The sequence below is a fragment of the Hypanus sabinus genome, chromosome 20, assembly GCF_030144855.1.
Source record: "Hypanus sabinus isolate sHypSab1 chromosome 20, sHypSab1.hap1, whole genome shotgun sequence".
NCBI classification, from domain to species: Eukaryota; Metazoa; Chordata; class Chondrichthyes; order Myliobatiformes; family Dasyatidae; genus Hypanus; species Hypanus sabinus.
The window spans coordinates 39,337,517-39,353,075 of record NC_082725.1 but is presented as its reverse complement, the minus strand read 5'-3'; the positions used below and the strand labels follow the sequence as shown (position 1 = coordinate 39,353,075).

Below are 15,559 nucleotides of genomic sequence, written 5' to 3'. Positions count from 1 at the left end.
ATCTTTCATGTCTCAGACGGACAACTTCACCATTGGCTTCCAGAGCTCTGCACAGTACCACAAACAAAGGATGACTGCCTTCTCCCTGATAATAGCACCAGCCCCCCCGCGGAGCAACAGGCTGCTGGATCAGGGAAAGAGCTGGAGGATTGTCGCATGACAGACAAAAACCTACACCCTCCTTGGCACAGCCATTCACTTCCAAAGTAGAAGGAACTTCACCTTCTCTACATCAGCTCCCAAGAAAATGTGGATGAGGTGCATGCTCCTCATCATTTATTTGATCTGAGAGGTTAGACACTACATCAAGCATCTTAGGATGCCTTTCCATGAGTCTTCCTAAATGCCCCCCTCTTGTGTCGTCAACCAAACCCTCCAAGTCAGCATTACTAACTGGACTCATGAAGGGCAGAGCTCATATCTGAGCTGGTGCTCCGTAACTATGGCAACCAGTGACGCCACCTCTTCTTACTCTTCAGTAAACTGGGAGGGAGCTGATTGTGGGTGTGTGGGTGTCTGTCTTTATCTTTAAAAGGGGGCAAAAAAGACACAGCTGAGTTCTTTGTTGGACAAATATGCAGCGAAGGTGGAATCGAGTAATTCCCAGGGTCTGCCTGATCAGGGGAGCAAACTTAAATGAAAGCCAGACAATTTACCTACTTTCCACTCAAGCACTCACAGCTAAACAGGGAAAATCCACATAATAAAGGGACACAAAGTAAGAAAGATTGGTCCGAATTGACTTTCCAATAAACCTCTTGCCAAAATAATTAAAAACTAATGTTAAAGGATACTCGCCTCTAAACATGTGCAGCACATCAAACCAAATAGAACAACTCTGTTTATCATGTAGATTCATGCACTAAAACACGACACATGTGGATTCAGTCAGGAACCCGATGCAGAGTTCACAGTCATTGTTCCACTGATGCCGGGAAGTAAAATGCACAGCAAGGGTTTTCCATCAGGGCAGCCCCTCTGCAGCCACACGGAAGGTTCCGATGGAGAGGGAGAAATGCCCACTCTTACAGTACACTCCTAGGTCTTACCCCATCCTACAGAGTGAACCCGTCTGATTAACTCACCACAAAAGCTCTGCAATTCCTGCATTCATCTTATACAGTTCATTCTGCAAAGGAAAGGTGTGATCAACACAGAGATCACTACTTAATCTTCCATAACATTGATGGAAAGACCATCATTGATGGCAGGACACTGACATAACAGTGCACAGGGTCAGGGAGGCTAAGGAAACTATGCGCAAATGCATACGGTAACAAAGATGAGATCTTTTAAATATTTAAGTGTTTCAGTGCTTAACAGTGTTATCATGATAGTTTAATTAAATACATGGTATGAGGTCGAGAAAAAATACCTAATGGTTAATAACACAATACTAATTACAAAAAATGTGTTGGAATGGAAATATGTTGAAAATTTACAGACAGTGAAGGGTAGTTCAATAATTTAAAGTATTTAATCACGTTGGAAATAGATGGCCTTGCACAGAAGTACCAGGAACATGTCAAAGAAGATAAAGATCCTCTCCAGGTTATAGCAGAGTTCCATCCCTGTGAACTGTACATATCCTGAATAGTTCACAAGTCAGAATTGCACCCACAAACCGTGATCCCAAATGGCAGAAGATGCCTACAGTGCCAAGTAGTTGGCAAATCCCTCCCAGTGGTCTCCCAAGTTATCATTCTTAAGCTGCGGAGGATCTGTACATGTTAAATAGTGCTAATGTCCTAATGCTTCTAACAAATAAAGCAGGTGAAGAACATTGATTAACAGACAAAGAGAACGAGAGAGGGGAAAACACAAACATGAGAAAATCTGCTGATGCTGGCAACACATACAAAATGCTGGAGGAACTCAGCAATTCAACCAGCTTCTATGGAAAGGAATAAACAGTTGATGCCTCGGGCTAAGAAGTTCCAATGGAGGATTCGGCCCAAAATGTTGACTGTTTATTCCCTTCCATAGACGCTGCCTGGCCTGCTGAGTTCCTCCAGCATTTGTGTTGCCAAAGGAGCAAACACCATGTCAGTGAAGCAAACCATATGTTTCCAACAGAATCCTTGATAACTAGTCTAGTCTGAAAAAGAACCAACAGGAATAAGTAGCTCAATATACAACTGAGATAACAGGACTAATTACAAAACATTAAAAATTCTGGAAATAATTCAAAAAATGCATAGCTCTAGCAGTTGATGATTGGATTGATATTTCCTGATCTTGGCAATTTACTTGCGAACATTGCCATGTGAGGAGACACCACAATCAGCAGCTCACTGACAACATCGCCTCATGTGGTGACAAAATTTTTGCACCTAGATTGCCAAGATTGGAGAACAGATCAACCTAACCATTAAAAAAATGTCACTCAAACAAGGGAAAAGGTGTCTTAGGGGTTCCAAGAAACAGACTGTGATGAATATCTTCCATAATTATTACTTCTTCGTTCTGAGTTAAATTACTTAACACATCTGTTGTGCTTGTAACCAAAATACATGTATTCCATGGCTTGTTATAGTCACAAACAAACCCCTCGAGTTACATCAAATTGGAAATTTCAAGAGTAACTGCAATTGGCAGAGGAGACAGATCTTATGTGTGGTTGGCTAAATTTTCTTATGACAACTACTTGACTTGAAAAAGATGACAGGAATGATCTAATGTGTGCAAAGTGACTTTTATGTGCAATTTGCAGGTAGAAAGCAAATACACAATGGGCAAATACAGTCAAACAATCTAAAGTTCTGGTCCAGCAAATCTTAAGTATGCTTTCCCGTTCTGAAGAAAGCTTTAAAATGGTGAAGGTAGTCAAAGTGACAGAAGGCTCATTTATGAGGACAGGAATATGCAATATGGCTAAAAAAGGTTGCAAAAATATGCTATTCTAACTTAAGATGAAAGAGAAGTAACTCATTAAAAAAATACAGATCTTGAAATTTATTTTCAATTAGCATGCAAAGTTAGTGCAAAAAATTACACTGTGGTTCTACTTCAAGAATATCTTCTTCACGTACAGTGAATCACATAGGCATCAGACAAAACCAGAGAGGCAGGAGAGTGAAAAACACTGATGCCACAATTTAAGAAAATTTTTGCTTGTTCTTTATGGAAACAAGCCCAGTGGTTCTCCTTATAAGTAGGTTATAAACATAAGAAGCAAAATAATATACTCACCCCAAGTCTCTGAATGTCTTGTTTTTCTGAATTGCTTGTGCTAATAATTTCCCTCCAACACTTGTAAGCTTATTGAGGCCAATTCTGCAAAGATCATTGATAGAAATGCTCATGTCATACATTCATAAAATGATCTAATTCAGGAACAAACATCAGACTTTTGTATTTCCCTCCCTTTTTTCAACATTGCTCAATCAGGATCCCGCAAGTGACTTACAAGATGACCTGGGTAATGGAAATTTGGAAGTCATTTTATAAATGATAGATGAATTAGAAGTGAGAATAATAAACTTGTTTATCAAAAGTAAAAGGCAAAGGCAGACATACTGTCATTAAACAGCAGAGCAATCCATAAGAGTTAAATATGCCACATTTTCTTATGTGTTCATGATTCACCGTACCAATAATATAAAAGCAAAATATTAAACATGCTAGAAATCTAAAATAGAGAACAGGCTATAAGCATTCAACAGGTCAGAAAGTACATAATGACCTGAGCTCTAACTCTGTTTACATTTATTTGCCCAATCCTACTGTGTGATTTTTTTCTTCTCTTTTGGACATTCAGGTTAATGGACTTTGACCAGTTTAACTGATACTTTGTTCAGAAAAGTTGTTCCCCGTTCAAGTTCTGCCACTTAAATTCTCAGTGCTCTCTAGACCTATATTGAAATTGTGAATTTATTGCTGCTCAGCTTCCCAGAGAACATTGAAAACTGGCATCTGGATTTTCCTCTACTTTCTTTTGTTGTCACAGAGGGGAAAAATACCCACTCTTTGGCCTTTAATTACTATAGATATAACTGTTACTATGAACATCATGTACAATAGAAGTAATTTATACAAATTGTTGATACGTTTCTTACTTTAACGTATGAAGACTTGAACATTCCTCAATGATTTTGGCAATGTATTGAGCACCAACATCAGTGATCTGATTCCTGTATAGGCTGGAAGATTAAGAAACACATTCATGGACAATGACATGGCAATAGGGCAAACGTTTTCACCATATTAACAGCAAACTTCTAACTATAATGTTTCTGTTCCGACAATATTGATTGTCTTGATAATTTGGTGAATGGGATAAACCCTGCAATAAGATTAAATAAATCATCTTTGAATCCATTAAAGCTTCTACATTGGCTTCAATTAACATAGATTAAAAGAAACTAACGCCCAAACTTGCCACATTCCCCTTGAGCTTCTTGAGTTTTCATTTTCCTGATCAACCTGTCAGGAGACTTCTTCCTAAAATCTATGTAGACTTCGTCCAAAACATTTTTATCGTCAACAAAAGTTCAGTTGTTGATATAACATAACTTTCTTTCAATAAATTCACATTGCACGTCCCTGACTATCCAATGGTTCCTTAAATACTGATTTATCCCATCACGTAGGTTTTTCCAAATACTGTCCATGACATATGTTTTCAATTTATTCATAGAACATCACTATTTATGACTCATCCATAATTACTGAGGGTATTAAAATAATTTATGTATTATTTAGATTAGAAAAGAAAGCAAAGACATCTTCCCCTGAAAGACAATGTGAACTATATGAGTCTGTATACAATCTGCTCATTTCATTATCACTGTAAATGACTCTAACTCATATTTCTAAAAGTTCTTTAATTACTTGAAATTATTTTTTTCCTTGGCTGCCATAGTAACATTGCCATGGTATTTTCCCGGACTAATAATGCCAGCCCACATCTTTTAATCCCTTCCACTCTATCACATTTAAACCAACGGAAACTTTGAGCTGCCAGTCCTGTCCCTCCTGAACCAAATTCCACTAATGCTACAACTTCATAATTCCACTTGCTGCTCCATGCCCTAATTTCATCCACCTTTCCTTCAATACTCCTTGCAGTGAAAAATATGGAGCTCAGAACATTAGTCTCACCATGCTCGACCCTTTGATTGTAGACTTTGAATGTAGGCTTAGCAGCATCTTTCTCCACAACCTGTTCTTGTGCTCCATCCCTCTGCAACTCTAGTTTAGACCCCCATGCAGCATTAGCAAACATATCCGCTAAGATATTAGTCCCTCTTCAGTTCGGGTGCAAACCATCCCTTCTGCACAGGTTTTTCCTTCCCTAGAACACAGCCCAATGATCCAAAGAGTCTGAAGCCCTCCTTCCTGCACCACCATCTTAGCCACATGTTAAACTGTACAATCTTCCTACTTCTAGCCTCACTTGCACGTGATACGGGTGGTAATTCTGAGATCACAACCCTGGAGGTCCTGTCCTTTAACTGAGCACCTAACACCCTGAACTCATTTTGCAAGACCTCATCGCCTACTCACGTCACATGTACTGACATGAACCATGACCTCTGGCTGATCACCCTCCCACTTAAGAAAGCTGTGAACATGACCCGAGATGTCCCTGACACTGGCACCTGGGAGGCAACATGCTATCCGGGAATCTGTTCTTGTCCACAGAACCTCCTTTCTGTTCCCATAACCCACAAATCTCCTATCACTACAGCTTGCCACCTCTTCCCCCTTCCCTTCTGAGCCACAGAGCTAGGCTCATTGTCAAAGACCCGACTGCTGTGGCTTTCCTTTGCTAGATTACTTCCTCCAACCCCCAACAGTATCCAGAGTGATAGTATCTCCTGTTGAGGGGAATGGCCACAGGGGTACTCCATGCTGACTGCATATGCTTTCTCCCCCTCCTGATAGTCACCAAATTAGCCGTGTCCTGCACCTTGGGTGTCCTTGCATGCCTTGGTAGGGGTCCATGGCATAAAAAAAGGTTCTGAATCCCTGCTCTGGGAGAAGTTTATAACTGCCAACTAACCTAGTAATTCACACATTTTTGTGTTGTGGGAGGCAACTGGGAACCCAGAAGAAGCCCACACAGTTATGGGGAAAACATGCCTCAGGGCAACAGAACTCTATTCCTGAGATCATTCTATGCTAGTTTCAGATTCTACACTTGTCAGTCTTAATTTATCCACACCAGGTAGTGAAGCAAGGCTGTGCACAACACTGCTGGTGAGCTCAGGCCAGTAATGGCACTAGAAGGAGAATCAAATTTATTGACATTAATTTAGATGATGTGGAATTTGTTGTCTTGTGCCAGCAGAACAGTGCAAAGATATAAAATTGCTACAAATTCATTCAGTTGGTGATAAAAAGAATGCAGGATGACCAACACTTACAGTGGAGAGTGTAAGAGTTCTGGGATGTGCACATCTGTCCCTGTCTGTGTACTAGACTTCCTTGGGTTCATGGGTCTTTTTCCTGTAGTTGCTCATGCTAGGACAATTTTGACATCCTAGGAATTAGTTTTGTGAGTGTCTTTTGGCCTAGCTCAAATGCAAGAAGAGTAAAGTTCTGATAACTAGTTGTAAGTTCCAATAGTTCGGCATGTACAGTAACTCGCTCGGTATTCTGTGTCGTCCTTCAGTTCACTAGCTCTCCAGTTCTCCAACTCCCTTCCAACTCACTGGGACCATTTCTCATGCTCTCTTTAAAACTGACCAAAGTTCGGTTTCTCTTTAAGATTGCTGGCTTCACTGAGAATTTTCATTTTAAAGCAAATTTTTTTTTTAAATGTAGTCAAAGACCATAAAAATGTCTTGATGTATTCATGAGAATAACATCTAATTGCTTAGACTACTCAGACAAATTTCAAAGAGCAATCAAAGGGGTCATGGACTATGACTTCAAGTCCTGTGGTTTCTTATGTACACAGATCAAGCCTGAGCTGGTGTACCTTTCCTTGTATAGTGTAGCTCCCCTCCACCCAACAACAACCTTCCAAATATCTGAACAAACCAAAATCCCAGTTTTCCTTGTGTTACACTCAGCCTGAGGCTCCTGCCTTTCAATGGTGTATCAGTAACTCTTCATCGGGATATCTCATCCTCTCGATCCAAACTGTCGACAGCTCATTTCCCTCTAGAGATGTTGCCTGATCCACCGAGCTCCTTAGCAATTAGATTTCAATGATTCAATTAAATTAGTTCCCAATTATTTCTATTCCTCCACAGTTCTTGTCCAGTTACATGGTGGCGTAGTGGTTAGCATAACACTTTACAGTACCAGCGACCCGGGTTCATTTTCCACCACTGCCTGTAAGGAGTTTGCACGTTCTCCCCGTGACCATGTGGGTTTCCTCCAGGTGTTCCTATTTCCTCTCACAGTCCAAAAATGTATCAGTTGGTAGGGTTAGTTGTAAATTGTCCCGTGATTAGGCTAGGATTAAATTGGGGGATTGCTTGGCAGTTAGCTTGATGGGATGGAAGGGCCTATTTTGTGCTGTAGCTCAATAAATAAAAAGTCTTTAGAAAATAATCTCATTTTATTTCCTGGATCCAATGTAGATGATCTCAAGACTTCCCTAATCATGGCCTAAAATTGAAAGTTTAAAAAAAAATTTATATGCTGCTTTTCAGGACATCCCAAACCATGTTTATAGCCAAAGCATCAATAATATCAAATGAAGACTAATCATAAATTTCGACTGTGTGTGCCTGCAAAGAACTGCATGGTCAGGACACAAACTACAAGATGTGAACAATCAGACACATTTCAGGTGCAGCACCTAAAGGGAATGAATGATACAAGGGCATGTATAAAACTGACTGGATGGGATCTCTGCTGGTGTATGCAATAATGCTGATAATGGTGCATGCTGATTTACTAAATTCCTTCATGCGAAAATTGGACTTGTTTATGCCTGGAACAGAGTTCACTTTGTACTGTGGTGTATATCCCGAGATAATAATTAGGGTGAATTTCAATAAGCTAATGGGGAAATGGCAACTCAGAGAAGAATTTTTCCTTTCTCTCAGCACCTTAAAATTAAACTGAACTTTTCAATTGATTGTCTTGCTCTATCGACCAGGAAATTAAATGGATTTCAGGTTCTGGCAGATCGTGGAGCATAGAAAATTACAAATCATTACACACTGCAGTTGGGATGAACAGTTCGGATGAGACAAAGAATCTTAAACTATTTGTCACTGTTTGCTAAGGGGCAGGCAGGAGGTACAGGGTATGCAGTAGCTACATAAACAGCCACAATGCCTGCTTCAAAACCAATACTCAGGCAAATTACAGCAACTTACTTTTAGTCTTGTGTTCAATCAGAATTTGATATACTTGTAGTTCACATAATCATGTATAATATTGCATACAATATAGTTACTAGCAACTTACCCAAGATATTTAATAATCTTATATTTTATGAGTTCTTCGGCCAGCACCTTAGCTCCGTCGTCTGTGACCATGTTTACACTCAACCTGAGTTTAACAACAAAGGACACATTAGGAAGTTTAAATGCACGTGTGTACAACATCCAAAGTTTAAGCTGCTGTGATTTATCAAAACCCAGCTATTCTCCTGAGTCCTCATACTAGCTATTGAAGAGAGGTCAGGAGGACAAGGGGATAACTGAATCAAAGCAAAAGCAGATCTTGATTTAACATATATTGTGGTTAATATTAACAGCTGTCCATTTCAGCTTGAAATAATTGCTTTGCTTCTTCAATTAGTTACACATACTGCAAAACTTAAGAGTCAATTTTAAACTTTGTAGTAGCTGTACAGTGGACAGTTACACCATGTTACAAAGAGAATGGGTTGGCAAATAGATATGAATGCAAACAATCTTTTAATTAACATCTTATATATCAAAATATCCAAAGGTACTCTAGAGCTAATAAAATAACTTCTAAATGTAATCACAGTTATACTGCAGTTTCTGACTTGTATACATCAAGCTCCAAAATGTACCATTCTGGCATGGATAACATTTTTAGTAAAACTTTTCTTTTTGTTTAAAGTATTCTGTCCAAATTTGTAATGGTAAATCTCCATTAAATTATTGTAACAATACTGCTGGAGACCACTGGTTTTCTGTCTCCTAGTTCTTCAATCAGTGCTACAAAGAAATACTGAAGTTCTAACCATTGTATTTCTCAAATTATGCAGGAAGAAAGGGAAATAATATTGACAATAAAATTTGAATGAATGATGCCTGTGAGTCTATTCTGTAAGCAGCTCGTGCACAAAAGAGATCAGTATTTTGCATTTGTCATGTCAAGAAAGAGTTTGCAATGCTTCCTTTATTTTAACTTTCCTCAAAGATTTATCCTCAACTGCTGTCTATGGTTGGAAACCCATGGTTGCAGAATTAAGTCAGGGGATTGCTGGGCAGTGCAGCTTGAAGGGCTGGAGAAGTATTAAATGCTTTCATATAGGCATCAGAAAACAATTGCTATGGAGACTGCTGAAAATTTTACTAAATAACAGACATCTTTTTCACTGAATATGCACTAGATAATTGGCAATTCAGTAAAATTCACTTTGATTTAGCATTGTTTTGTAAATATTTTTGTGAATTTACATGTCCTTTTATAAATCATGTCTTTCCAACCACTTTCTTTTCAAATTATAGTTCCCAGAATACTTTCTTGTATGCATCAATATACAAAATAATAGTGCAAATGATAGAAAGTGAAATGAATCAAGGAAAACTTGTGTTTCTCCACTTTCTTGCCAGTTCATTCTGATAACATGTTGTACTTTGAGAGGAATAAAACACCTTAAGATACCTCACAGGAACACACATAAACACTAACAAGTGTGGTAGCATGTTGGATGACAAAAAGCTTGATTAAAGGAGGATTTGTAAAGAGTGTGTTAAAAGTCAGCAGAGAAGTTTTAGCAGGGAATGCCAGCATGTTTAAAGCCCAGAGGGCTGAAGGCGCATCTGGCAAAGGCAGGAAGAAATGCTGTTGCATAGCAACTCAGTTTTAGAAGGAGCAAAGCTCTTGAAGGGTTAGTGGACTCAGAAGACCAAGAAGCAACAAAGTAACAGATTTGATTCTGTAGCATCATCAATACAGTAAAATTTCCACTACAACCTACAGCAGTGTTATGCCTTAGTATAGAACGAAAATGGCAAGGTAGTGCAGTGGTTAGCACAACGCTTTACAGTTTCAGCAACCTAAGTTCAATCCCCGCACCTGCCTGTATAAAGTTTGTACGTTCTCCCTGCGACCACATGTGTTTCCTCCGGGTGCTCTGGTTTCCTCCCACAGTCCAAAGATGTACCAGTTGTTAGGTTAATTGGTTGTTATAAATTGTCTCATGATTAGATTGGAGTTAAGTCAGGGGTTACTGGGTGCTGGAAGGGCCTATTCCACAGTATACATCAATTAAATAAATAAAAACAGACTCCTCATTCCACCATCAGACACCGACTTACACGAATCCCATACTGATTACAAGTCCAGTAGTTTCACCCAGACCCCACTATCACAGGGACAATTTACAGCAGGCAACTAACCTACCGGCCTGCGTATCTTTGAAATGTCACAGAGACAGCACTAGTGGTCAGACCCTCAGAGTACATTGCTACATGAAACTGGCCCATGTGTTTACCACCTCACATCTGTGACAACAGCTAAATAATCAGCAGAAAAATCCCTGCTGCAGGATGCAAAAGAGTTCTTTATATAAAAGTTCTTCTTGAGGGTGTTGTACTGGAGGCACTAACTAAAAGCAATCTCTCATCTCTCACATTAATGAAGAGGATATTTCAGCAGACTGCTTACAGCTATACACATAACTAATAGTCATTTCCAATTTAACAGGAATTTGGGATTCCTAAACCAGTGGGTAAGTTTTTAAATTCTATTCACTAGCCACTAATCCCAAGGCACCCAAACTGCTTCCTTACATCATAACCCCTCGAGTGAAATGCTTAAAGCAAGGCCCCATTTGATTGTTCAAATGACAAACATTCTTTTGTCATCGTGATCAGGACAGTGCAGACTTTCCCTGGAGGCTGAGCAATTAATCTACTGAACTTGTGCCAGCAGGTCCATTGATTACAATGGGAATAAAAATAAACAATTTCAAACAGAAAGGCCCATCTACCCATAACTTCCTTTCAGTTTGATTGAAATTTAACTAACAGAGCTGACTGAAATGTTTAAATTACATTCCAATGATTGATATTTTAATCATTCTTTTCTAAAGTAGTAGGGCAGCATGGTGGCATAGCGTTTAGAGTCATGCTCGACAGCTACAGTGACCCGGGTTCGTTTCCCACACTGTCTGAAAGGAGTTTGCATGCTCTCCTCATGACTGAGTGGGTTTCCTCCAGGTGCTCTGGTTTCCTCCCACATTACAAAGATGTACAGGTTAAAGGGTTAATAGGTCACATAGGGGTAATTGGACGACACGAACTTCCTGAGCCGAAAGGACCTGTTACATGCAGTATCTTTAAATGATAAAAAATATATATTTTTTTTAAAGTTGAGAACTTTGGAATAAATACTTGATCTCAGTCACAGCTTTGTGGCACATGGCCAAGTGGTTAAGGCGCTGGACTAGTGATCTGAAGGTTGTGAGTTCGAGCCCCAGCCGAGGCTGCGTGTTGTGTCCTTGAGCAAGGCACTTAACCTCACATTGCTCCAGCTGAAAACGGGTACCGGCAAAATGCTGGGGGTTAACCTTGCAATGGACTGGCGTCCTATCCGGGGGAAGAGGAGGTAGTCTCAGTACTCTCAGTCTCAGTAGCCACGGAAACCGGCTTAAGCACCAGCCTGATAAGCCTATAAGAAGGCTTGGGACAGACTTTAAGTCACAGCTTTGACTGCAGGTTAGCTTGGACCTGGGAGACTCACTGGCTTTCAGGCAAACCAGCAGCACAGTCTGCCTATTACAGCAAAGAGCTTCACCGATTCTCTGTTGGAAAACTAAAGTCCAGGGACCACTTCCATACAAGAGCAAGCTATTGTTGCAATTGTGCAGCCTACCGGTCAACAGAAGAAATGGCCCATCCTGAGACAACCTGCAAGAAAAGGAGGCACACAGCACCGAATCCTGGTCAATCTTTATCCCTCAACCAAACCAACTTACAGTTTTTTTATTCGCACATATCTGGCATTTACATGAATCACTTCATTGCTTTTAAAGTGCTTATAACATCCCAAAGTCATAAATGGCACTACTTTTCATGACTTTGGGATGGTACTTAATGGCACAATTACTGCAGTAGAAGGAAATGCAACCTATTCATGAAAACTATATGCAGTAATCGAAAACATACCTAACCACTGTGAGTTTACTGAAACAAGGAATTAGTTCCTTCACCCCATAGTCATTGATATTGTTGTTGTCCAATTCAAGTCCAATCATCTTTTTACGATGGCGCAGAACATTTGCAATTGCACTGCAATCAGCAGAGAAGGCATTGCAGAAGGTGAGTTTGATATAATCGGCATAAATCCCCCTAGCTGCAAGGTTGGCTACCGCTTCACTCTGAGTTTCAAAAATATAGCGCAGCAGCCAGATAAAACGGGGCAAGGCTTGTACTCTGGAAAAGCCTTGGTATGGCGCCTTAGGCAGATTTTTCAAATGTGCTTCTACGCGCTTGGCGAGGTAGGACTTGAGTGCCACGCGCTTCCTTTGGACGCTCCTCGAAGAAGACAAGTGTTTGAAGAAGTCCCTTTTAGCTTTAGACAGGAGGCCACAAAGAAAAAGAATGGTGAACTGCAAGTGCTCATTCATGTCCAATTGCTCCTTCCCTTGGGAAGAGTTATAGCCCAAGCAATGCAGCAGAAGACTATTGACCTGGGCTCCAATCATGTGGTTATCACATTTGGCAAAAAAGTTAATGGTTTCCCTGGCACTGATTTCCTCATCCACAACCAAGGCAAAAGCAGTGAAAAAGGACTGGAGGGTTAGATGAAGAAACTCATATGTTGAATGGTTCCCACAACCATCATAGTGCCCTGCAGTTTTAATGAAACCCAATTGTAAATCTTCTTCAGAGATGTTAGCAGCTGTGATTTCCTCCTGACTGAAGATGAAGTTATTGTTTTCAATTCCTCTCCTTGCCAGTTTTCCTAAACGCATCAACGCACATTTCTTTGCTTTAAAGGTCTCATTTTGGCTTTTGCTTTGCTTGTTCATCGCCACCTTGGTAGAGCGATTCAGGAATACCTCCAGCATCAACAGGTAAATGTCTGTTAGTGTAACGTAATCCAACAACTGCTGAGGGCTGCTCGAGGACTGAAAGTGCTCATAGCATTTAAATATAATCCAACAAAACAATGGTACTGTGCACAGACTGCACAAGTGAGGGTTTGCCTCCAGCTGGATTAGAACCAAATTTCGATCAGCCTTGTTTTTGAAAAACTTCTTCAGATAACCCAGCAGATGTTCCTTGGAAAAGCCCTTCAGAGTTACTCGTTTTCTCACCATCCTCAGAGGTAGGTTTGTGCCTGTCCTCGCTGTCAACAATTTTTTGGAACCTTTTAATAACTTTCCTCGGAGAAGGTTCAACAACAGGGTTATTGGGTGTGTGGGCTCAAAGGGTGATGAGACATCAGGGATATCGTTAAGGTCAGAATCCAAATTAATTTCATCAAATCCATCCAGTGTGAAGAGGACAGTGGCTGGATGCTGTCGGATGTAACTGAATATCTCATCAGCGTCCTTATCAGGGTAACAGTTGTACTTGAACAGAAGATCTCGCAGGCAGATCTTGTCTTCCTCCTTAAAGCTGTTGAACAGTCTGCATCTAAACTTGAAGAAGAACTTAATGTCAGCACAAACCTCACTCTTTGACCACAAGTTCTGAAGTCGCTGGAGGAGTATGGTCTTTCCAACACCAGCATCACCTGTTACGAACACAGTTTCTGCATCTTTGTTAATGGTTCCAGTGTCATTGAACAAATCCTCCAGGTGCGAGACGGTTCCTATGGTTTCATTGACTGCATTGATTAGTTCCATTAGAGTGTCAGTGTACGTATCCTCCAATAAAATGTCTTCTTTCCTGACATAGGAAGTGACAAATCTTGTGTCCTGCCGTAGATCCTGTTTGATCTTTTGAATATACTGGCAGACTAGAAAGAAAAATGCAAAGTTATTGCAGCTGATTTTAAATCCATCATTGCAATATTGGAATTAAATGAATACTGATTTCTCACTCTGGTACAAAAAAATCCTTCCTCCCCACCTCCCCTTTTCTTCTGTTCCCTCTCTGTCCTCTTAACTCCTCTCAGTTGCCTATCAACCCCCTCCTCGTGACCCTCCTTCTTCCCTTTCTCCCATCATCCTCTCTCCTCTGCTATCAGATCCCTTCTTCTCTAAGCCCATTATCTTTCCCATCCTCCTCGCTTCACCCATGACCTTCTTCCCCTCTCCACCTTTTTATTCTGGCATCAGCCCGCTTCCTTTCCAGTCCTGAGGAAGGATCTCAGCCGAAAACATCGACTGCTTACTCTTTTCCATGGATGCTGCCTGACCTGCTGAGTTCCTCCAGCAATTTGTGTGTGTTGCTTTAAATGACAATAATGGTTAAACACAGGAACTATTTCTACCTATGAGAAGGTCAGAGCCAGAGGTCATTGTTACTAGAAAGTTACTGACAGCAGCGATTAAGGAGATGTACTGCATCTAACACTCTTGTATTTAACTGAAAACTAGATAAAGAGGGAAACAAGTACAAGGATACACCAATGGAAATACAAAGAAGGGATTGAGGTGACTTGTGGAAATTAAAGGCAATGCAATATAGAGGGGTGAATAGTGTACTTTAAATTAACTCCATGAGTTCACACCCACCTCAAACTCCAAACTAATCTCTGCAACCTTTTCCACCCAAAGTCTTTCTAAAGATCCATGTTCACCTGGTCCTGACCATTGTGCATTTTCAATTACCATCACTCCAGTACTTCCTCATCAGCTCTGGAGTTCTCGTCCTAAATCTATCCACTTCTCTGCTTCCCCATCCTTCGAGAGAATGTTCTTTAAACCTGTTCTTTGAATAAACTTTTGTCTTTTATTATGATACCTCTGTTTTGGAATCAAATTGTTAATTTCCTTTATTAATACTGTTAACTGATGTGAGACATTTAATTACATCCATGCCACAATACAACACATGATGAATGCGTGTTTCTAAATAGTAATTTCATACACTTCGATACATACCAGGACAATGTCTCTTAAAAGTCACCCTACTGATTAGTAGCTGTATCAATCATGTATAGAACCTATTTTCATAACTCTCTCTTAGCCTTTCTCAATCAGTTGTGATCAAGAGTATGTCATGCGTCAGTGTCATGGTTGGGATTGAATGGACCAGTGATAGCGTAGCATGAGAAAGTTAGAGTAAAAGGACAGTAAAACACAAACTGAAAACCTTGCCCCCGCTTTTCATACAGATAATTACTAAATGGTGGAGACTAAGAAATACACATACAAACTAGAAAGTTGGAGGACTCAAAAGTAAATTTCAGGCTTGGCATAACATAACTGAATAAAGCCATTTGCTTGAAATGCTTCCCACTCAAAATTACTAAATCTGACCATATTTCT

General features: G+C 40.1%; 1 protein-coding gene across 2 annotated transcripts in view; it reads right to left on the bottom strand.

Annotated features, from left to right (window-relative positions):
- The window catches only part of nod1 (nucleotide-binding oligomerization domain containing 1), a 73,141-nt gene that overhangs the window by 19,960 nt on the left and 37,622 nt on the right, over positions 1-15,559 (bottom strand). For both annotated transcript variants that reach the window (XM_059945364.1, XM_059945363.1), the window contains 4 exons: positions 12,282-14,082; positions 8,377-8,460; positions 4,059-4,142; positions 3,193-3,276 (listed from right to left, as the gene is read on the bottom strand). In XM_059945364.1, the coding sequence (XP_059801347.1) occupies positions 3,193-3,276; positions 4,059-4,142; positions 8,377-8,460; positions 12,282-14,082 (2,053 nt within the window). The remainder of the gene's footprint in view (positions 1-3,192; positions 3,277-4,058; positions 4,143-8,376; positions 8,461-12,281; positions 14,083-15,559) is intronic.